Below are 24,660 nucleotides of genomic sequence, written 5' to 3'. Positions count from 1 at the left end.
ATAGTTGCAAATTATGAATATCTTGGAAATCAGCCAAAGAAGGAACTAGAAAATGAATTCATGGCCAAATTGTTCATCATCACCATTCAATATTAGCTATATCTAACAAAAGGTTAGCTATTAGCTATATCATCAAAAAGGTATCTAAGTGCTTAAAAAAATAATTAAAAAATGATCAACAGTATGGTCAATTGACTGTCTTCCATCCATCATACAATTTCCTAAGAATTTCATATACATATATTACCTCACTTAACCTCACAATATATTACTTATTACCATTTCACAAATGATGGAATTGAGGCCCAGACAAGTAAAGCATCTTGTTCAAAGTCATATAGTAACTGACAGAGTAAGGATTTAAAACTCACTCTCTTTGCTCTTATGGTACGCTATACTATATAACTTCCTTTAGGGTCAGCAGCAATTGAAGTAAATATTCATTAGCCTACTAATTAGATACACAAAAGTAAAATTTGTTATTAAACAAATTAAATTAAGTAAGGCTGCATACTCAGTTAATAAGAGTTGTATACAATTCACGAGTCTTGTATCACATCACAGGCAGGCCTGTGCCATTATAGGTATTCAACTTATGCATGCTGATCATTCCTTTAGCAATGTTCATATTAGAACAGCAGTACTTCCTAATTACTGACAGCTGACCCACGATATACATCTTCCCCCTTGAGAAAATGGAGATGTACAACTTAAAATAAATCTTACTATAATGAGAATCAATGTATTTGCTAAAATGGAAATGAAAGTGTGTTTCTGTAGCTCATAATGTCATTCTAGACAAGAGAACAGACTGTCTAAAAGGAAAAGGAAAGGTATTTAGGGAGGAAAAGATTATATCTCTCCTTTCAACTTCCCAGAAGCTTTCTAACCTACTCTATAACCTTGAGACCATCACAAGCCATAAGTAGTCTGTGGGTAAAGCCTTCAGGAAACTAATAAACATCTATTTTGTAGCTTTAGAATGGAAAAGGGATATCATACATTTGAATTAAAACAAAAATACTAAAAAAGGAAAAGAATATCATCCAATACTTATGAAAAACTACGACCATGGAGGAGGGCACAAGGCTACTTATTTCTCCAATCCTTCAGAAGGTACTACCCATCGAAGAGACAAAAGGTCCAGTAAAGAGGACAAACTGCTTAAGAACTGTGCCTATTCTCAATTATTAGCCATTAACAGTTATAAAACAAAAGCACCAAAAACTAGCTAAAGTCTTAAAGCTATGCTTAAACAACAAACACAAATTATGAAATGTATTTTAGCAGCATCTTTGCAAAGATCTTCCTCTTGCAATTTTCCATTAACTGTCCTACATATTGCAATTAATTTTCCATTAATTGTCCTATACAGTATAAACAGTCAAATGACCAAGATATGCTACCCACCCTAAGGAGCAGCCTTAAAGCAAATTAGGGGCAGGTCTGCTCACCCCTTACCACACTAAAAATAGTCAACACCTTGACTGCTATGGAAGTTAGCATTTCATAATATGCCCAGCCTCGTCTACATCAAAGGAAGGAAATTTTACCCATACTGGTAACTATTTTTGAACTTTATGGTCTGGTCTATGTGTATGTGTGCATACTAAACACGTACATGTATGTATCTCAAAGAATCACTTCACAGGAAAAGGTTTTAGAAGTCCAAGAACAAGATTAAGAATTAATAGAGGGTTACCATTTGGAAAAAGATAAATTAAATCAATTCCTCATGGCATACAAGAAAATAAACTCCAAATGCATTCAAGATCTAAAAGGAAAAAAATCAAAACTACTAAAGTACCAGAAAACAGAGCTGAATTCCTCTACAAATTGGATGTAGCGGGAAAGTTTTTGCCTGACAAAAAAAACAATTACATGCAAAGTCAAAACATAAAGGGCAAACTGGGAGAAAATATTTTACATATTTATATACATAAAACAGGAAAAAAGGGGGAGAGTGACTAAAATATAAAGTATTTTTTAAAATAAGGGGGGGGAATCAAAAAGTCTACAGAAAAATAGGCAAAAGATTTGGAGATAATTCCAAAAACGTTATAAAACTGGACCTTAAAATAGAAAAAGTGATTAGATTTCACTCGTAAGAGAAATACAAATGAACACTTCACTGAGATAACATTTTCACCCAACAAACCGGCAAATTTCAAAAGCCTGACAATATACTCTGCTGGTGAGGCTGTGAGGGAACAGGGCCTCATATATTGCTGGCGAGAAGGCAAGATGGTATAATGGAGAGTAATTTGGCCACATTTAACAAAACTACATACGCTTACATTCTTCAACCCAGCAATCCTAATTCTAGGAATTTACCCTGGAGCTATACTTCCAACACTGTGAAAGTATATATGTACAGATTATTCATTGCAAACATTATTTGTAACTGTGAAATATGGGAAACTACCTATATCCAAGTTGAGGTGATTGTTTGACTAAATTACAGTACATAAACCCATGGAGTACAACTATAAAAAAGAACAAAGATAATCTCTATGAACTAAAGGAAGTGATTTCTAAGAAATACTAAGTGAAGTTAAGTGAAAAAAAAAAAAAGAAATCTGTACGGTTAGACCAGAATTTGTAGTATATGTGAAAACTCACAATTTCTAAAACATGTATATGTTTGGTTGACCCAAAATAAGGAACATTCTGGATAAAAAATAAAGAGAGGAGGGATAGTATTCTTCAAAATTGTAAGTTTTATAAAAGAAAAAGTAAGATTCTGGATATACTCCACATCAAGGGATCAAAGAAATGTTAACAACAAAATACAATACCTGGAAAGGAAAACAGATGGTATAAAGGGACATCAGTGGGTCAATTACCAAAAATGGAATACAAACACTAAACTACTGTATTAATAGTACATTTACTAACACTGAAAACTATACTGTGGTTATGTAAGAGAACATCCTTATTTTTTTTTTTTTTTTTGCGGTCCGCGGGCCTCTCACTGTTGTGGCCTCTCCCGCTGTGGAGCACAGGCTCCGAACGCGCAGGCTCAGCGGCCATGGCTCACGCGCCCAGCTGCTCCACGGCATGTGGGATCTTCCCGGACCGGGGCACAAACCCGCGTCCCCTGCATCGGCAGGTGGACTCTCAACCACTGTGCCACCAGGGAAGCCCGAGAATATCCTTATTCTTAAGAAACACATTCCAAGTCTTTGAGAGGTAAAGGGATGTAATGGATGCAACTTACTTGTATATAAACATAATGAGAAAATAAATGATAAAGCAAATGATGCCAAATTTTAACAACAGTCTACTCTGGGTCAAGGATATGTGTGTGTGCTTTCTTCTATTTTTAATCTTGTAACTTTTCTATCAGTTTGGCATTATTTCCTGTAAAGTTCAAAAAGTTGGGGAGGCACTCAGGATAATGAGGATAGGAAAGAAAGGAATAGGTATAGTAGTATGTTGGGGGTGGGATATATGAAGACAATGGTGGAATAGCAGAAGAGAGACTCACTAAGATTAATTCAACAACACAGGAAATAATTCCACCAGTTAGAATCTCTTGACCTTGATTCTATTTGCTCCTAATGACATGGGATTGTATTCCTCAAGTTAGTTTATGGTACAATAGCTGGCTGGCAGATCCTAAGGCTGAGAGAGGCAGCATTATGATAGTAAAGAGCACGAGCTCTGGAGTTAGACTGCTTGAGTTTGAATCTCATGAGATTTCTACACTGGATAACCCTGACCAAGTCACTTAACCTCTGCCTGTGCCATAATCTCAGGAAGATTTTTTTAAGTATCTCAATTTCAGTAGTTGTAAGAATTAAATTAGATAGTAACATTAGAGTGCATAGCTAGTACCTGACATGTTTACCATTCAACAAATAGTAGCTACTGCATCACCACTGCTTACAAAGTTTCTGATGAGTTTCTGATGGGGAAAGACCACTACAGGGAGACACTCCAACCACGCATAATTTGTTCCTAAACGATCTGAATCATAATGAATTTAGCCAGATGAACCTAAATGTGAGTACTCCCTAAGTATAGGCAAGATTTAAAAAAATGGGTTGAAGCAGGAAAATGTCTTCAGAGTCAGATGAAATAAACTTGGACTTTTAGGACTTCCACACAAAGTTAATTATGAGGACATCCAATCAAGTGCATACAAAACCCAGGTCATAGCCTCAGCAGCCAAGCTCTAGTCCATTGATACTTAGTCACTTTTCTTATTTTCAAACTTCACATATGAACCTCCACAAACCAAAGGCACATTTTTTTTCCATGTAAGTATATAATTATCAATTTTAGAAGATGAATACTTTTTAAAATTCTGTCACTCAAGTCTTTCTTCCCCCCAAGAGTTTTCCTTTTTTTTTTTTTAACTGAAGTATAGTAAGAGTTTTCCTATTTAAATAAACTATATAGCTTTACAACATTTCTACAATGTATGGTATACTCCCCTTAGTGGTTTACTTGGGGAAATAAACCCCACAAAATTCTTTCAGCACCCTCTTTGGAAGTGGCAAAAGTGTTAAATATTGGCTACTATACAAATATGTGGTTGTCTCTTATCTAATGATAAATAAAGGATTATTTTATCTTTTAGCAAAACTATTACTATGACCTTGACTAATATAAACAAGCAACATCTCTACACTAGTTTAACAATTAAATTAAAATACCTGTTCCAACAAATGGATCAAATACAATATCATTTTCTTTCACTTTTCCATGGTTGGCCATGATGAATGATAAACCAGCATCCATGCTTGTATTTCCAATAAAGTGTCTCTTTTTGACACTGTATGACTCAATAAGCTCTCTCTGCCCATCTGCAATCTAGATTAGAGATAATTTTCAATTTGTGTAAATGTACAGAACAGATTTAAGATAATTATTCACAATAAACCCATAGTATCTTGATAATGAGAACTTCTTTCCATTTACCACTGCTTCACATAAATATGTGATTAAGGCAGTTATGGACAAAAACCTTTATTTCTTAGTGTGTTCCCATTTACTTTTGCTTTTCAAAGCAAATTTGAATTGAATTTGAATGCAATTATTCCAGGGCTTGGTGGTGAGCTCTAGCCACCTCTTTTTTTCTCCTAAATAATAATATTCTGTAACATAAGCCACAGCTTCCTGCCTCAGGGAAGTGGGCAGAACTGCTCTGCAGTAATTTCATTTCTCTTCAGAATGGAAACCTAGATCAGAGAGCTCCACAAATGAGAATCCTGCTATCACAGCACTCTGCCTTTTCTCTGCTTTATTAAAAAAGCAGTTCACACTTTCCGATGAGTCTTAAGACTTCCAGGTACATGACCTCCTACCTGGGCCCCATATCTAACAATCCTCTTGCATTTCATCAGAATCTCTGGAAAAACAAAACACACAACCAATATTTTCCACTGATTTTAATTCATACAGTAGTTCTGACTCTTCAGCTCCTTTAAAGTTTTACATATAAAGAGTCAAATACAAAGGCCTACCACTTAGAATTTTTTCTTTTTCTTTCAATTTTTTATTGAAGTATAGTTGAATTACAATGTTAATTACCGCTGTACAGCAAAGTGACTCAGTTATACATATATATACATTCTTTTTCATATTCTTTTCCATTATAGTTTATCACAGGATATTGAATATAGTTCCCTGTGCTATACAGTAGGACCTTGTTGTTTATCCATTCTATATATACCAGTTTGTATCTGCTAATCCCAAACTCCCACTCCTACCCTCTCCCACCCCTCTCCCCCTTGGCAACCACCAGTCTATTCTCTATGTCCCTGATTCTGTTTCTGTTTCATAGAATAGGTAAAAAGAACACTTGCTTACCCATCTACCAAAATAGATATTATGTGGATTCTCAGGGATGCAGTTTGGGTCCAAACCATAATCCTCCAAAATAGAGAATATATGTTGTGGCTTCTTTAAATTCACTTTTCCTTCAAATGGCAGAAATTCAAGGGCCTAAAAAATAAAAGTAATTCCAACGTCCTATAAAAATTTAAAAGAAAACATAGTGCTTATATAATAATACCAATCTTGTAAGTCTGGTATCAGCACTAAATAAGACAAAACATGAAAAGTACTTAGCACATAATGTGGTACAAAAGAAGCACTTAGCATTGCGGATATTATATATCAACAGTGGCTATATTACATTAATCTCATAGGTTTTTGGTTTTTGCTAAATTCACTTACATCTATCCGTTTGATTTTTTCTTCTTGTGTCAACGTTTTATTAAATGTGTGAATCTTTATTTTATATGTAGAATCTGAATGCAGAAATGGAACCTAAAATAAGAGCAGATAAATTCTTTAAGCTTAGTAATTCTACATTATCTACAGATATGCTTACAGAAAACCACATTTCACTACGCACCATCTTCTCCACAGGGTAGTTTCTCAAAGAACTATATAGCTCCTCTGGAGACTTTCCATGACCCCATAGTTCAAATATAGACCTAGGAAATAAATGATTGACATTAACCTCAGTAAAAAAAAAAAAAAAATGAGTTCATACAGTAATATGTAACAATTATTTCACTGGTTCTTTATGCTTGCTCCACTAAAACAATTATTGCCTATGTTTTCTAAGCTATAAATGAGAAATACGCATCCTGGAAACAAATATAGCTTAAGTCTAAATTAACACAGAAGTTGAACTTTACACAAATAAGGAGGATTTATAAGTCAAGATTTTTTGAAGTTTTCATCATAATCATTTCATCATTTTTAAAAAATTTTTATTGGAGTATAGTTGATTTACAATGTTGTGTTATCACTTCATCATTTTTTAACTACAACACAAATGATTCCATAAAATGACTTGTGATTTTAGTGAAACAGTAATAAAGGTGCAGGAAATTCAATCATTCCCACTGTCTTCTGAATAAAACAAAAGGAAAAACGACCAGATAAAAATGTTACCATTAATATTTAGCCATTATTTAATAACATTTAGTAATAATTACTTTTATGACTATTACAAAAACAAAATTCTTACTACAAAAAATTCTCAAGTGTCTATCAAGGAACATAAAAAATTAAGCAAAATTTCATTGTAATCAATGAAACAATTCTTAGAATTAGTTGTAATGGAACTTGATCTATATATTAGTACAATTTTGTGCATCTGAATTCAACTACTTTATGATTGTAAGTAATGCTGCCGTTAGGACTGAGTATACTATCTTCTGAAAATGAATTCCTCCTTTCCCTTGTAATGAATTATAGAAAGAGGGCCTCTACAGTAATACTACCCTTACTTAGCTAACTAGAGCTAACAATATAACTCAAAGTACCAGGGACTGTTCTAAAGCCACTTAATATTAATTCACATATTCCTCACAGGAATCCTATTAGGTAGCTGCCAGTATCATCATCCATTTAACCAATGAGGAAACTGAGGCACAGAAAGATTAAATAACTCTCTCAGGTCATATAGCAATTGGTGAAGCTAAGATTCAAATCCAATCCATCTGACTCCAGAATCTATACATTGCTTCTCAGATATAAATATGCAAAAAGACAGGAACTCCAGGCCATTCAGGAAAGGCACAGACAATTCCATAAATCATAATTATCCCTAATGAACCATTATACAGTAATTTATAGGAACTAATGCTTGTAGTGATAACCTAGAATCAGTAAAAATGAAATAATACTCCCTATCCTCTTTTTCAGAAAGAATTTATATAACATTAATAAATTTATATTTAAATGGCAAAATAAAAATATTATAACATCATAAGCTTCAGTTATAATTGGAACACTGGAGTAACACCCTTTGTGATTTAGATTTCGGAGTAAACGGTTTTCATATATATGACTGCACTATTATGATCCCTATTTTAGAGATTATAAAACTTATATGAATTGCCACATCTCATGGGTGCTATGTAAATAAGCATGGATGTCAACTTACTAATATAATATCAATATGACCTAAAATATTTCACTGATTATAGCAGTAATAATGAAACCTTTCTGACAAATAAAAATGCTTTAAGAAACTATGCTTTGAGGGAAGAAGGGTAATAGAATGGGGAAAGATACACAAGGAGCACCAATGGTTCCTGTCATGGTTTATTTCTTTAAAAAAAAAAAAAAAGCTGTGGCAAATATCTCAAAATGTTGAGATCTAACAAGGTAGGTACCTCGGTGTTTGTTATATATCACTGCTTGTGATATGCTCAAAATAGTCCATGTTAAAAATAAGTCAAATAAAATGAACTTTCAATCCCTATTCTACCACAAAAAAATCTGAATTTAAGTTAGCTTTGAAGGCACTGTTCTAAAAGTCTATTAGCTCCAGAACAATTAATGCTACAATTAGAACTGTAAATTTTATCCTCTGAAAATGAATTCCCCCATTTCTATTAAATTTATAGAGATAAGGCCTCTGCAGTAACTGTTCTTACTTAGTTATCACTTAAGGTATAACCTCAGCTATGTAAAATATACAGAGACTAAAAAGCAGCCAGGGACATTATTTCATAATGTTATACAACTATTACACAACTATTTATTGTACCATTACTCAAATATATTCATCAGAAGATATGAGCTTTGAAGGAAGTATACAAGTTCTGGTTCTCAAGTAGCTATTTTAAACCTATAAGCTTTATCTTTGGAATTCAAACACCTCTTAGAGCCATAAATTTTAATACGCTAATGTAGAGTAATAATTATTCAAAGGATGTGTTTCTTAGTTCTGTTTCTGATTTCTAGTCATTTTTATTGACTAAGACCCATCAACAAGCCTCAATTTATGAGATTAGATTTAGTACTGCAGCTAGTTTTCAATAGGATAAATCTAATATGGGGGTTGTAGTCTATTCAATAATATAGCAATGACATACTATGCTATAAAGTATTGCTAACCATGCTAACAAAACTAGATATATGTAAATTCTTATTTGCACTGCATTATTAAATATTATAATTTCTAAGCAAAAAGAAGTTTTCAGAAATGTTTGGGGATGGGGGGCATGTAAAAAAAAAAGCAATTCAAGGATAAGTTGTTCAGTTCTTAAAATGGTAGCTAAAAATGCAGTTTAATTTTCAAACCCAAAGATAGAATTTTCCAACAATAAAAAAAATGAAAGAAAGAAAAGAAATGAAAAAAGAACAGATACTAATGATAAAAGCTAGAAAACACTCAGGCAGGATAAATAAGGAAGACATCATTATATTAATCCATATCAAGATACGATAATCAGAGTTCCTCTAACAAATAAAACAGAAAACATACTTTATGGTAGTCCTCATTTTTTGTCATCTTACACTTCACCAATCTGTTCATCTAACTAAAAACCATCTATAAGAAAAACATTTTTAGGTTTTCAATACTTTGGTTATAATTAAATGTGGCATTTATCCTATGTAATAACATAGCATTTACATCTTATACCATATGCTTGCTTAATGTAGAAATTTAAAAAAATTATTCTAAAGCAAGCGTTTCTGCATTTCACCACTGAAATTCTCTCAACCTCAGTTTCAGCAGATAACTCTCCTCTGTTCTCCTACCACCATCCAGTGGCAAATACATGTAACTACAAGCTAAGCTGAGCTCCCCAAACAATCAACCCCCTTCTACCTTCTGCCAACATAAGCAAAAAGTAGGACAGAGTAGTTATGAGAAGTCTGGTTTACACTCATGCAGGAGGACACTATAAGTTTTTCTTACTTGGCACACACTGTCCGTTTCATTAAGTTTCTGGCAATATCTTCAGAGGGAATGCTAAGAATCCAAAAAGGAGACTGAAAGAAACAACAATATATGGTTTTATGGCCTCATATGCTTTCGTTTAAGAAGTCAATAAGGAGAGATTCCTATCTGCTACTTTTATGTAAGAATATCTGATTTGACACTAACCAAAATAAAAATTGCTCCAATAGATAAAAAATAAATAAATAAATTATTTTAATAGGTAACCTGTTAAGATAATACAGTACAGTATCAGAACACTTTTATAAATGACTGTATAAATGAAAACATCAGCAAATTTAAGGATATTTAAACTTCAGGTTAATTTTGTATTTGCTCTTATATAGTTTGATCAAGAATTAATGAGTATTTTACCCCAAAATATAATTTCAGAATTTTTTATTGTTGCTAATTATTTCTTATAACACAGCTATTTTATTTTTAACTACTAAGTAATGTATTTCTTTGAATGATCCCTTTTTTTCTAGGTAATTGTGGCCACCCGAGGGGGTGGGAAACATAGTTATTGTCTCTGCAATAACTATGATGGAAAACTATACAGTATATTATTAAATTATCATATATTTTTATTATTTTATCTAAGGAAAAAAGTTCCAAGTGCATCAGTGGGTTTTAATACCCAAGATTATAGGCACTTCTGTGCTCCACCCAGATAACCACTTGCCAGAATGCAGCAAAATGTAGCAGGATCCTAACCTCAGTTTAACACCCTCACCCAATTATATCCACACTCTCCCTCTTTTCCTCCTCCCTCAATAAGTGAAATTCATTCAGGAGTACAAGTCCAACACCAGGGGACTTTCAAATTAAGTTCTCTCATCTTTTGTGAAAAGTCCTCCCTGCCACACCCAGCCTTTATTCCAATATTTACACTACCCTACAGAAAAATTCAAAATAATCCAAACAGGAAAAAAGATGGTCATCTCAGTATCATTTTTATTAGGAAAAATTTAAAAGCAACCTGAATGAAATGAAATCATTAGATAAATTACGGTAGAGCTAATCGATGGAAAATATTACACATCCCTGTTAGTAATGAAAGCTATGCAGAAATATGTGCCTACATTAATGCTATCAAATGAAAAAGAAATGCAGAAGTTCACTGGTAGCATTACCACTGAGCGGAAAAAATGTATATGAAAAAAGACTAGAAGGCAGTATCCCCAAATTATAAGTCACGTCAAGGAAGAAGAATTGTGAATGATTTTTTTCTTTTTCTATTTTCCAAACTCCTCTAATACACTGATAAACCATCAAATACAAAATATATAAATAAACTCACAATTTCACACATGCACAATTACAAATTTTAAAATGAGTACCAATATAAGCCTGAAATTCAGCTAAATTCTAAACTCTAATTATACCTCATCAATAGAAGACAGCCCTTTTTCCAATGAAGCAACAGATATAAATTATGGTATAACTGTTGAACTACAATTTAAAAACTAATAAAATAAGTGAATACTGGAAATAAATCTAACTTTCCAAAACCAAAATTTCTCCCAAATATCCTTTTTATTCAATTGCCCCTAAAAACAGACACAGGTAACCAAAAAAATATAAATTTAAGATTTTGAGTTCTTCTCTTTAAATCCAAGGTTCTATTTATAAGGATACTACATATGGTCTAATGAAAAATACAAATTAAACTTACCTTTCCATAAGTTTCCTGACTATTGGTGAACTGACCTCCAAAAAGTGAAAGCAGAGACTTTATTTCCTATATTGAAAATTTCAGAGAGAGAATACATTTTAACACAGGGAACTTAAAGTCTATTAAGATGCAGTTATAACACACACACACACAAAGACACACACACACACACACACACACAAAGAGCAGATTATCTACTTAAGGTGTTTAAATGTCAATACCAGACAAATTACAACTCTGGGTTCTAAAAAATTTTACAGTCACAATCATGGTAAGTAATTTTGGAGAAATTTTAGAAAAAAAAAAGCGTTGTCAAAAAACTTTGAGAAAATGCACTGAGTTTTAAAAGGAAAAAGCAGATTACAAAAACAATAGATTAGTAAATCTGACAATGGATCAATACAAATAAATTAGATAATTTGAGGATGTTCAGAAAAGAAATAACATGTTTGTAATGATGTTTAGGATCCCTGTGTTTTCCCTTTGAATATTAATATCATAAACATTTTCTTCCTTGGCATCAGGATTGCAAATTTTTCAGTAGGACACAATATACTTTATGTTGGACATTTAGGTGTTTTCAACTTTATCAGTTTAAAACAGAGCTAAATACTTATTTTCACAAATATATGGATTTTTCCATTTGAGATTGCTTCTTTAAAGTAGCATTACTATACTCAGAGACGTGAAAAATTTTATGGCTTCTTAGAGTATATGTGGCCAAAATACTTTTTTTTTTAACATCTTTATTGGAGTGTAATTGCTTTAAAATGGTGTGTTAGTTTCTGCTGTATAACAAAGTGAATCACCTATACATATACATATATCCCCATATCCCCTCTTTCTTGCGTCTCCTTCCCACCCTCCCTATCCCACCACTCTAGGTGGACACAAAGCACAGAGCTGATCTCCCTGTGCTATGCAGCTGCTTCCCACTAGCTATCTATTTTACATTTGGTAGTCTATATATGTCCATGCCACTCTCTCACTTGGTCCCAGCATAGCCCTCCCCCGCCCCGTGTCCTCACTTCCATTCTCTACGTCTGCGTCTTTATTCCTGTCCTGCCCCTAGGTTCTTCAGAACTTTTTTTTTTTTTAGATTCCATATATATGTGTTAGCATACGGTATTTTTCTCTTTCTGACTTACTTAACTCTCTGAGACTCTAGGTCCATCCAAGTCACAACAAGTAACTCAATTTTCTTTCTTTTTATGGGTGAGTAATATTCCATTGTATATATGTGTCACATCTTCTTTATCCATTCATCTGTCGATGGACACTTAAGTTGCTTCCATTTCCTGGCTATTGTAAATAGAGCTGCAATGAACACTGTGGTACATGATTCGTTTTGAATTATGGTTTTCTCAGGGTATATGCCCAGTAGTGGGATTGCTGGGTTGTATGGTAGTTCTATTTTTAGTTTTCTAAGGAACCTCCATACTGTTCTCCATAGTGGCTGAATCAATTTACATTCCCACCAACAGTGCAAGAGGGTTCCCTTTTCTCCACACCCTCTCCAGCATTTACTGTTTGTAGATTTTTTGATGATGGCCATTCTGACCGGTGTTGAGTGATACCTCATTGTAGTTTTGACTTGCATTTCGCTAATGATTAGTGATGTTGAGCATCCTTTCATGTGTTTGTTGGCAATCTGTATATCTTCTTTGGAGAAATGTCTATTTAGGTCTTCTGCCCATTTTTGGATTGGGTTGTTTGTTTTTCTGATATTGAGCTGCATGAGCTGCTGGTATATTTTGGAGATTAATCCTTTGTCAGTTGCTTCGTTTGTAAATATTTTCTCCCATTCTGAGGGTTGTCTTCTTGTCTTGTTTATGGTTTCCTTTGCTGTGCAAAAGCTTTTAAGTTTCATTAGGTCCCATTTGTTTATGTTTGTTTTTATTTCCGTTTCTCTAGGAGGTGGGTCAAAAAGGATCTTCCTGTGATCTGTCATGAAGTTCTGCCTATGTTATCCTCTAAGAGTTTTATACTGTCTGGCCTTACATTTAGGTCTTTAATCCATTTTGAGTTTATTTTTGTGTATGCTGTCAGGTAGCATTCTAATTTCATTCTTTTACATGTAGCTCTCCAGTTTTCCCAGCACCACTTACTGAAGAGGCTGTCTTTTCTCCATTGTATATTCTTGCCTCCTTTATCAAAGATAAGATGACCATATGTGTGTGGGTTTATCGCTGGGCTTTCTATCCTGTTCCATTGATCTATATTTCTATTTCTGTGCCAGTACCATACTGTCTGGATTACTGTAGCTTTGCAGTATAGTCTGAAGTCAGGGAGCCTGATTCCTCCAGCTCCATTTTTCTTTCTCAAGATTGCCTTGGCTATTCGGGGTCTTTTGTGTTTCCATACAAGTTGTGAAATTTTTTGTTCTAGTTCTGTGAAAAATGCCTTTGGTAGTTTGATAGGGGTTGCATTGAATCTGTAGATTGCTGTGGGTAGTACAGTCATTTTCACAATACTGATTCTTCCAATCCAAAAACATGGTATATCTCTCCATCTGTTTGTATCATCTTTAATTTCTTTCATCAGTGTCTTATAGTTTTCTGCATACAGGTCTTTTGCCTCCTTAGGTAGGTTTATTCCTAGGTATTTTATTCTTTTTGTTGCAATGGTAAATGGGAATGTTTCCTTAATTTCTCTTTCAGATTTTTCACCGTTAGTGTATAGGAATGCAAGAGATTTCTGTGCATTAATTTTGTATCCTACTACTTTACCAAATTCATTGATTAGCTCTAGTAGTTTTCTGGTAGCATCTTTAGGATTCTCTATGTATAGTATCATGTCATCTGCAAACAGTGACAGGTTTACTTCTTCTTTTCCGAATTGGATTCCTTTTATTTCTTTTTCTTCTCTGACTGCTGTGGCTGAAACTTCCAAAACTATGCATAATAATAGTGGTGAGAGTGGGCAACCTTGCCTTGTTCCTGATCTTAGTGGAAATAATTTCAGTTTTTCACCATTGAGAACGATGTTGGCTGTGGGTTTGTCATATATGGCCTTTATTATGTTGAGGTAAGTTCCCTCTATGCCTACTTTCTGGAGGGTTTTTATCATAAATGGGTGTTGAATTTTCTCAAAAGCTTTTTCTACATCTATTGAGATGATTATATGGTTTTTATTCTTCAATTTGCTAATATGGTGTATCACATTGATTGATTTGCATATATTGAAGAATCTTTGTATTCCTGGGATAAACCCCATTTGATCATGGTGTATGACCCTTTTAATGTGCTGTTGGATTCTGTTTGCTAGTATTTTTGTTGAGGATTTTTGCATCTATGTTCATCAGTGATATTGGCCAGTAGTTTTCTTTTTTTGTGGCATCTCTGTCTGGTTTTGGTATTAGGTTGACGGTGGCCTCGTAGAATGAGTTTGGGAGTGTTCCTCCCTCTGCTATATTTTGGAAGAGTTTGAGAAGGATAGGTGTTAGCTCTTCTCTAAATGTTTGATAGAATATTCTGGTGAATCCATCTGGTCCTGGGCTTCCGTTTGTTGGAAGATTTTTAATCACAGTTTCAATTTCAGTGCTTGGGATTGGTCTGTTTATATTTTCTATTTCTTCCTGGTTCAATTTCAGAAGGTTGTGTTTTTCTAATAATTTGTCCATTTCTTCCAGGTTGTTCATTTTATTGGCATATAGTTGCTTGTAGTAATCTCTCATGCTCCTTTGAATTTCTGCAGTGTCAGTTGTTACTTCTCCTTTTTCATTTCTAATTCTGTTGAGTCTTCTCCCTTTTTTTCTAGATGAGTCTGGCTAATGGTTTATCAATTTTGTTTATCTTCTCAAAGAACAAGCTTTTAGGATCAATTATCTTTGCTATTGTTTCCTTCATTTCTTTTTCATTTATTTCTGGTCTGATATTTATGATTTCGTTCCTTCTGCTAACTTTGGGGTTTTCTTGTTCTTCTTTCTCTAATTGCTTTAGGTGTAAGGTTAGGTTGTTTATTTGAGATGTTTCTTGTTACTTGAGGTAGGACTGTATTGCTATAAACTTCCCTCTTAGAACTGCTTTTGCTGCTTCCCATAGGTTTTGGGTCATCGTGCTTTCATTGTCATTTGTTTCTAGGTACTTTTTTATTTCCTCTTTGATTTCTTCAGTAATCTCTTGGTTATACAGTAGTGTATTGTTTAGCCTCCACGTGTTAGTATTTTTTACAGATTTTTTCCTGTAATTGGTACCTAGTCTCATAGCACTGTGGCCAAAAAAGATACTTGATATGATTTCAATTTTCTTAAATTTACCAAGGATTGATTTGTGACCCAAGATATGATCTATCCTGGAGAATGTTCCATGAGCACTTGAGAAGAAAGTGTTATCTGCTGTTTTTTAGATGGAATGTCCTATAAGTATCAATTAAGTCCATCTTGTTTAATGTATCATTTAAAGCTTGTGTCTCCTTATTTATTTTCATTTTGGGTGATCTGTCCATTGGTGAAAGTGGGGTGTTAAAGTTCCCTACTATTATTGTGTTACTGTCGATTTCCCCTTTTATGGCTGTTAGCATTTGCCTTATCTATTGAGGTGCCCCTATGTTGAGTGCATAAATATTTACAATTGCTATATCTTCTTCTTGGACTGATCCCTTGATCATTATGTAGTGTCCTTGTCTCTTGTAACATTCTTTACTTTAAAGTCTATTTTGTCTGATATGAGAATTGCTACTCCAGCTTTCTTTTGATTTCCATTCCCATGGATTATCTTTTTCCATGCCCTCACTTTCAGTCTGTATGTGTCCCAAGGTCTGAATTGGGTCTCTTGTAGACAGCATATGTACAGGTCTTGTTTTTGTAACCATTCAGCCAGTCTATGTCTTTTGGTTGGAGCATTTAATCCATTTACATTTAAGGTAGTTATCGATATTTATGTTTCTATTACCATTTTCTTAATTGTTTTGGGTTTGTTATTGTAAGTCTTTTCCTTCTGTTGTGTTTCTGGCCTAGAGAAGTTCCTTTAGCATTTGTCGTAAAGCTGGTTTGGTGGTGCTGAATTTTCTTAGCTTTTGCTTGTCTGTAAAGGTTTTAATTTCTACCTTGAATCTGAATGAGATCCTTGCTGGGTAGAGTAATCTTGGTTGCAGGTTTTTCCCTTTTATCACTTTAAATATGTTCTGCAACTCCCTTCCGGCTTGCAGAGTTTCTGCTGAGAGATTAGCTGTTAACCTTATGGGGATTCCCTTGTATGTTTATTGTTGCTTTTCCCTTGCTGCTTTTAATATTTTTTCTTTGTACTTAATTTTTGATAGTTTGATTAATATGTGTCTTGGCGTGTTTCTCCTTGGGTTTATCCTGTATGGGACTCTCTGCGCTTCCTGGACTTGACTATTTCCTTACCCATATTAGGGAAGTTTTCAAGTATAATCTCTTCAAATACTTTCACAGTCCCTTTTATTTTTTTGTGGTACGCAGGCCTCTCACTGTTGTGGCCTCACCCGTTGCGGAGCACAGGCTCCGGACGCGCAGGCCCAGCGGCCATGGCTCACAGGCCCAGCTGCTCCGCGGCACGTGGGATCTTCCCAGACCAGGGCACGAACCTGTGTCCCCTGCTTCAGCAGGCGGACTCTCAACCACTGCACCATCAGGGAAGCCCCTCAGTCCCTTTTTTTTTCTCTTCTTCTTCTGGAACCCCTATAATTCGAATGTTGGTGCATTTAATGTTGTCTCAGAGGTCTCTGAGGCTGTCCTCAATTCTTTTTTCTTTTTTCTTTATTCTGCTCTGTGGTAGTTATTTCCACTATTTTATATTCCAGGTCACTTACCCGTTCTTCTGCCTCAGTTATTCTGCTGTTGACTCCTTCTAGAGAATTTTTAATTTTATTTATTGTGTTGTTCATCATTGTTTGTTTGCTCTTTAGTTCTTCTAGGTCCTTGTTAAACGTTTCTTGTATTTTCTCCATTCTACTTCCAAGATTTTGGATCATCTTTACTATTATTACTCTGAATTCTTTTTCAGATAGACTGCCTATTTCCTCTTCATTTGTTTGGTCTGATGGGTTTTTACCTTGCTCCTTCATCTGCTGTGTATTTCTGTGTCTTCTCATTTTGCTTAACTTACTGTGTTTGGGGTCTCCTTTTCGCAATCTGCAGGTTCGTAGTTCCCGTTGTTTTTGATGTCTGTTCCCAGTGGGTAAGGTTGGTTCAGAGGGTTGTGTAGGCTTCCTGTTGTGTAGGCTTCCTGGTGGTTCAGAGGGTTGTGTAAGCTTTCTGGTTATGCAGGTTGGTTCAGAGGGTTGTGTAGAACTGGTGCCTGTGTTCTGGTGGATGAGGCCATATCTTGGCTTTCTGGTGGGCAGGACCACATCCGGTGGTGTGTTTTGGGGTGTCTGTGAACTTATTACGATTTTAGGCAGCCTCTCTGCCAAAGGTGGGTTTGTGTTCTTGTCTTGCTAGTTGTTTGGCATAGGGTGTCCAGCACTGTAGATTGCTGGTCATTCAGTGGAGCTGGGTCTTAGCGTTGAGATGGTGATCTCTGGGAGACCTTCTGCCGTTTGATATTACGTGGGGCCAGGACGCCTCTGGTGGTCCAATGTCCTTAGCTCGGCTCTCCCACCTCCGAGGCTTAGGACTGACACCCGGCTGGAGCACCAAGACCCTGTCAGCCACACGGCTCAGAAGAAAAGGGAGAAAAAAAAAGAAGAAAGAAAGAAAGAAAGGAAAAAATAAAATAAAGTTATTAAAATAGAAAAAAACTATTAAAAATAAAAAAGTAATTAAAAAAAAGAAGGAAAGAAAGAAGAGAGCAACCAAACCAAAAAACAGATCCACCAATGATAACAAGTGCTAAAAACTACAGTTAAAAAAAAAAGTCAGAACCCTAGGACAAATGGCAAAAGCCCAGCTATACAGTCAAAATCACACAAAGAATCACACACACACACACTCACAAAAAGAGAAAAAGGAAAAAAATATATATATATATAAAATTTAAAAAGGAAGAGAACAACCAAATCAATAAACAAATCTACCAATGATAATAAGCTTTTAATACTAAACTAAGATAAACATAAAACCAGAAACAAATTGATGCAGAAAGCAAACCCCAAGTCTACAGTTGCTCCCAAAGTCCACCGCCTCAATTTTGGGATGATTCGTTGTCTATTCAGGTATTCCAGAGATGCAGGGTACATCAAGTTGATTGTGGAGATTTAATCTGCTGCTCCTGAATCTGCTGGGAGAGATTTCCCTTTCTCTTCTTTGTTCACACAGCTCCTGGGGTTCAGCTTTAGATTTGGCCCATCTCTGCGTGTAGGTCGCCTGAGGGCATCTGTTCTCTGCCCAGACAGGATGGGGTTAAAGGAGCGGCTAATTCGGGGGCTCTGGCTCACTCAGGCCGGAGGGAGGGAGGGGTACAGAATGCAGGGTGAGCCTGCGGCGGCAGAGGCCAGCGTGACGTTGCACCAGTCTGAGGCACACCGTGCGTTCTCCTGGGGAAGCTGTCCCTGGATCATGGGATTCTGGCAGTGGCGGGCTGCACAGGCTCCCAGGAGGGGAGGTGTGGATAGTGACCTGTGCTTGCATACAGGCTTCTTGGTGGCTGCAGCATCAGTCTTAGCATTTCATGCCCATCTCTGGTGTCCACGCTGATAGCCATGGCTCGCGCCCGTCTCTGGAGCTCGTTTAGGCAGTGCTCTGAATCCCCTCTCCTCGTGCACCCCAAAACAATGGTCTCTTGCCTCTTAGGCAGGTCCAGACTTTTTCCCAGACTCCCTTCCAGCTAGCTGTGGCACACTAGCCCCCTTCAGGCTGTGTTCAGGCAGCCAATCCCAGTCCTCTCCCTGGGGTCTGACCTCCAAAGCCTGAACCTCAGCTCCCAGCCAACACCCGCCCCGGGGGGTGAGCTGACAAGCCTCTCGGGCTGGTGAGTGCTGGTCGGCACCAACCCTCTGTGTGGGAATCTCTGCGCTTTGCCCTCCGCACCCCTGTTGCTGCACTCTCTTCTGTGGCTCCTAAGTTTCTCCCTCACCACCCGTCTCTGCCAGTGAAGGGGCTTCCTAGTGTGTGGAAACTCTTCCTCCTTCACAGCTCCCTCCCAGAGGGGCAGGTCCCATTCCTATTCTTTTGTCTCTGTTTTTTCTTTTTTCTTTTGCTCTACCCAGGTATGTGGGGAGTTTCTTGCCTTTTGGGAAGTCTGAGGTCTTCTGCCAGCATTCAGTAGGTGTTCTGTAGGAGTTGTTCCACATGTAGATGTAATTTTGATGTATTTGTGAGAAGGAAGGTGATCTCCATGTCTACTCCTCCGCCATCTTGAAGCCACTCCCAAAGTACTTTCTTAAAGGACTGTTTTAAATTATAAAATGAGAGTATCACTTTGCCTTCACTACTGCTCAGTTGGATGTTGTACTGTTTTTGTTAATTAAGTAGATTAAAAAATAGTGCTTTTAACTTGTTATTTTAATTTTTTGATTACTAGCACAGAAAATTATTTTTACTATATTTGTTTACAAGCTGTATTTGGAACCATTCTTTTTCTAGAAACTAAAATCATTAGTAATGTATTATTTTATGATTAAAAGACTAAAAGATGAATAACAGAATTTTACCAAATGCCAGGAGTCCCTTTAGAGATTAACTCTGCTGTCTTGTCCAGTTAATTAGATGAATAAATATATGTTAAATTAAAAAAAAGAAAAGTGATTAACTAGGGAGCATCACTGTGGATTCATTATGTACAAGTTATGGTACGTTAACCTCCTTTCTGGATAAAATTACAGAACTAGAAAGAGAATACAAAAGCTACTTTAAAACATCAGGTATGCAAACTTGAAATCTGTTCAGATAGTACATATAGTCTATGAAACAATCACTATGTACTGATAAACACAGGATATTATACAAACTTTATGATTTATACTACTAACAAATTTTGCCTCCCCAAATAACATAAAGCAGGTAGAATCCCACTCCTCTGTATAGGTCTTATAGAGGAATAAACCTAATGAGAGATAAGTGTCCCCACTGAGGGGTGCCTACAATCCCCTTTCGTTCCAACTAGGGGAAGGGACGAAAACCACGCCCATCATGAGCCACAGCCACCATGAGAGAATGTACACCCAGACCATGAAGTCCTCTACCTCAAGACCAAGAAGAATGGGAGGTTTGAACAACTAGTACCTTCTCTGTTTTCCCTTTTGTCTATGCAACAAATCATTTTCTTAATCCCTGGCAATAGAAGGTGCTGAACTCAGATGAATCACATGGACAGACCAAGAACTAGCATAGACTATCAGTAAATCACTGAAGGTAGTCCAAAAGTCATTTTGCAACATGGGTGACACAAATTTGAATAGAAGGCATCACTGGACCTCAGAGTCAGACCACAATTTGTTCTTCAGTTCTTCCAAATAGCAGCTGTGTGATTTTTTTTTTTTTACAAGAAGCTTAACTCCTTTGACCCTCAGTTCCCCCACCTATAAAACAGGAATCAGCTACCTCACGAGGTAAGGTCTGTAAAGAATGGAGCAAAGAACCTAGGCTGTTATTAAAGGAATCAAGCTGATGATGACCAACACTATCCTTGAAGCCCAGTGAGTCAAGAAATCAAGTGAGACTGACAAAGTTATAATACTTAAAAGAAAAAAATGAAGTTATAGATTGTCTCTTGACCTAGAATGATTATTGTTCATTCTGTACTAAACCATATTATGAAATCAGCTTTACATTTAAAACAGGAAAGTGTGCTGCTCTTGGAATACATTGTTAGAAATTAGCAACAGGTTAAAGCACAAATGTTCTAAGAGATTTTTTTAAAAGGTGAGGATTATTGGAAATTTTACAACATAGGATTAGCACCATTACCTAAAATCTAAGCAATGATTTAAAGTGAGAGTAAATGTGATAATCCAAGTTTCAAATTTAAAAGCAAAACACATATTAAACTACAATATCAACCTACTTGGAAAAATCAAAACGCAAGATTTTTATTCATCATATGGCAAACCCACTTTCCAGTTGAGAATCTTTTTATATCAGGAATAGAAGAATTTATATTAGACATTGGATATAAAAATATGGCATGATCTGATGCATACCTGATACATTAATTCATGAGCTTTTCAGTTCTTTTAGCCACTCTTTCATCCATTTAGTTTGCTTCAGAACCAGCAATGAAACCCAGGGGTCTGAACTTTACTTTTAGTACAATAAGGCAGCTGCCAACTAAAACTGGCCCTGATTAACTGCACAGAGGTAAAACCAGACCACACTTGCACTCAGTCTTTCATTTTAAATCATAAAGGCAGCTACTCATTATAGCTTTCCTGCCTAGCAGTTCTCATACAGTAGATGGGTCCTTAAGTGTAGACTGTCCTTTTGATTGCCTTCCCTGAAGAGATCCTATTTCACTCAATTCAATATTTATTAAAGAACTAATATATGCAAGGCACTGAGCTATGTAAAGATAAATATATATTTATCCTGAGGGAGCTTAAGCTCTACTAGAACTAACATTTAATCCAGTAACTGAAAAGTGAGGTATACAACAGTGAGTGCCCTTAAAGAAGCAAAGAAGTATTGTACCAGAGTACAAAGGAAGAAAAGATTACTTCAGTTTTAGAAGAAAAGTTTCAATGGAAACTCATTTAAGGGGCTTCCCTGGTGGCGCAGTGGTTGAGAGTCCACCTGCCGATGCAGGGGACACAGGTTCGTGCCCCGGTCCGGGAAGATCCCACATGCCGTGGAGCGGCTGGGCCCGTGAGCCATGGCCGCTGAGCCTGCGCACCCGGAGCCTGTGCTCCGCAATGGGAGAGGCCACAACAGTGAAAGGCCTGCGTACCGCAAAAAAAAAAAAAAAAAAAAAAAACTCACTTAAGCCCTGAAACACAGGGAGAATCTGTACAGAGAGAGGACTTTCATTTCCAATGATGGCAAACTAGGTGATTCAGATTAAGCCTCCTGCTGAAAAGAATTTAAAAAAAAAACCTGACTTCTGCTTGAAGGCATCAAGAGATTACAAAAATTACCAAACCAAGATCCCCCAGAGGACAGAAATCTCAAGGTGCAGCCACTCTCTCCCTGGGACATTTACCAATTCCAAAAGCAGCTGTGAGGGCGGACAGCCCTTTGCACAGCTTAATGGAGCTAGAGGAACAAAAAGAGTATAGGGCCAACAATGGGAAGGAAAGGAAGTTTGATAATCCACCCAGTTTAGACTGGCATCCCCAAAAGCTACACACACTAGCAGTATGTGCAAATCAGAACAGAAACAGAACTTAATGGCTGAAAACGAGTTCAAGTGATCCTAGTGTGTTAATGCTCCTATATTCTTCAAGAGGATTTACATCATCCTAGCCCTCACTTATTTTTTCAAATAAATTTTCAAATATATCTGGTATATATTTAACAAACACCCAGCACACACATGAAAAAGAACCAAGAGAAACAAAACAGACCCATAGGACCCCTTTTTTCAATTACATACTTTAATATAACTGTGCTTTCTATATTGAAGGGGATAAAAGACAAAATTAAGAATTTTGGTAGAGGATTAAAAAAAAAAGGAAATTGCACATCTGAAAAAGAATCAATTGAAAAATATAAACCTAAAATAAACAAATATGTGGGCAAATCTAAATGAATATTGACGATATAAAATCAGTAAAATGAAGAGTGGACTAGGAAAGACCCAAACAAGAGGGCATCATTCAGGGAATAATGGGGAAGTCTATTTTGGCTGCACTGTTTGTGGGAGGAGCGGGTGGGCGGATACAGAGGAGAAAACCATGCAACTGCAGGCCTTGAATGCCAGACTAGAGTTTCAGCCTTGGGACAATGGAGACAGAAAAGATGGCTGAGCTTTTGGAAGATTAAACTGGCACAAGGGAAAGATACTAAGAAGAATTTAAGAAAGAAAAAACAGGTAAAACCAGCAAATACTAGGGATGCTATTTTTAAGACTGCAGCTTAACCACTCCATTCTCCCTGCATTATCTGACTATAGGCACTCACCGTCCTTGGCTTCTCTCTAGTTCCACCCCAGTATCCTCTAAGTGGTATCCTTTCTCTGGTACTCCAGAACTATCTTTTTAAAACACAAATGATTGCTAGTCACTTAGTGATTTAAAATGAAAAAATGTTTGTCACTTTCTGGCTTAAAAAGGAAAAAAAAAAAGAAAAAAGAGTCAATGGCTCTCCATTAAATCTAAAACAAAATCCAAATTCCTTCCAATGGTTTCACAACACTCCAAAATCTGGATCCTACCCACCTCTCTAGCCTCAGGGCCCATTACTTCATCCTCCTTCCCCTCACATCCCCCACACAAACCACCATAATCAACCATCCCTCTGTGCCTCTACACTTGCTTTCACTTCTCAACGCACCTGCCCAGCAACACATTAGTCCTGAATCAATGCCACAATCTTCCTTCAAAACTCCCAAGGCCAGTGAGTTGAACACAACTGAAGAAAATCACAGAATCTTGGCACAATTACAAATACATGCTCTTCACCCTCAGCTGCGTTTTCAGCCTCGCTCTAACACCTGAGTTCTTCTCTACTCAACTGTTGTAGCTCATCAGCTCCCTCTTTGCTCTCAATGATTATTTCAGATTTTACTATTTTTCTCAGTTTCTCCATTCAATCGCTTGGTCCCCCATCTTTCAAGAAATAACTTTGACTCATTCATTACCCAGAAAACAGGCCCTCAGGCAACTATCCGCACCCATCTTAAGTCCCCTCCGCCCACACTCCCCTTCTACTGAAAGGCCAACACCTCCCACTGTGTCCTTATATCCATTTTCCCCTTCCCTTCAGCCTACAAACACGCAAATTTCTCCAAGAGGGATAGGGATCCTCCCTTGACTCTAGGGCCCCCTCAAACTGTTAACCAATCCCTTACTTTCCCTTCTTATGTTAAGAGCAGTCTATCTCCCCTTCCTCATTTTCCAGTGACCACTAAACCAAGCAATCTGGCTTCTTCGCCTATAACTACACAACCACACTAGCAAAACTAAAACTTTACCCTCTTGATTTTTATGGTCTCACATACTTCCTATTCTGACACTTGCCTATCTTCTTCATGACCTCCTTTTCCCAATTCCCCTTAATATCAATGCTTCCAAGTACCTGCATTTGGCCCACCACTCTTTTGAAGCTATGCTTTCTCTGAATAATTTCATTTTCTCTCCTAGAGTTCATATGCAGAAGACTCCCAAATATTAATTACCAGTACATGCAGCTCTATCAACATCTGTGCATACTCATATTCACTGCCTCCTGGTCATCTCCATTTGATGTTACACAAGCATAACCAATTCAGCATAACCAAAATTT

The 24,660-nt window shown here is 36.5% G+C and overlaps 1 protein-coding gene across 1 annotated transcript in view; it reads right to left on the bottom strand.

Moving 5' to 3' along the window:
• TRMT11 (tRNA methyltransferase 11 homolog) overlaps nucleotides 1–24,660 on the bottom strand; it is a 62,019-nt gene that overhangs the window by 36,043 nt on the left and 1,316 nt on the right. The window contains exons 2-7 of the mRNA XM_079938733.1: nucleotides 11,382–11,447; nucleotides 9,683–9,756; nucleotides 6,371–6,452; nucleotides 6,190–6,282; nucleotides 5,821–5,955; nucleotides 4,665–4,821 (exon numbers count right to left, since the gene is read on the bottom strand). Coding sequence (XP_079794859.1) covers nucleotides 4,665–4,821; nucleotides 5,821–5,955; nucleotides 6,190–6,282; nucleotides 6,371–6,452; nucleotides 9,683–9,756; nucleotides 11,382–11,447 — 607 coding nt within the window. The remainder of the gene's footprint in view (nucleotides 1–4,664; nucleotides 4,822–5,820; nucleotides 5,956–6,189; nucleotides 6,283–6,370; nucleotides 6,453–9,682; nucleotides 9,757–11,381; nucleotides 11,448–24,660) is intronic.

Source organism: Stenella coeruleoalba (genome assembly GCF_951394435.1).
Source record: "Stenella coeruleoalba genome assembly, chromosome: 12".
NCBI lineage: Eukaryota > Metazoa > Chordata > Mammalia > Artiodactyla > Delphinidae > Stenella > Stenella coeruleoalba.
This window is presented reverse-complemented; position numbering and strand designations above follow the sequence as displayed.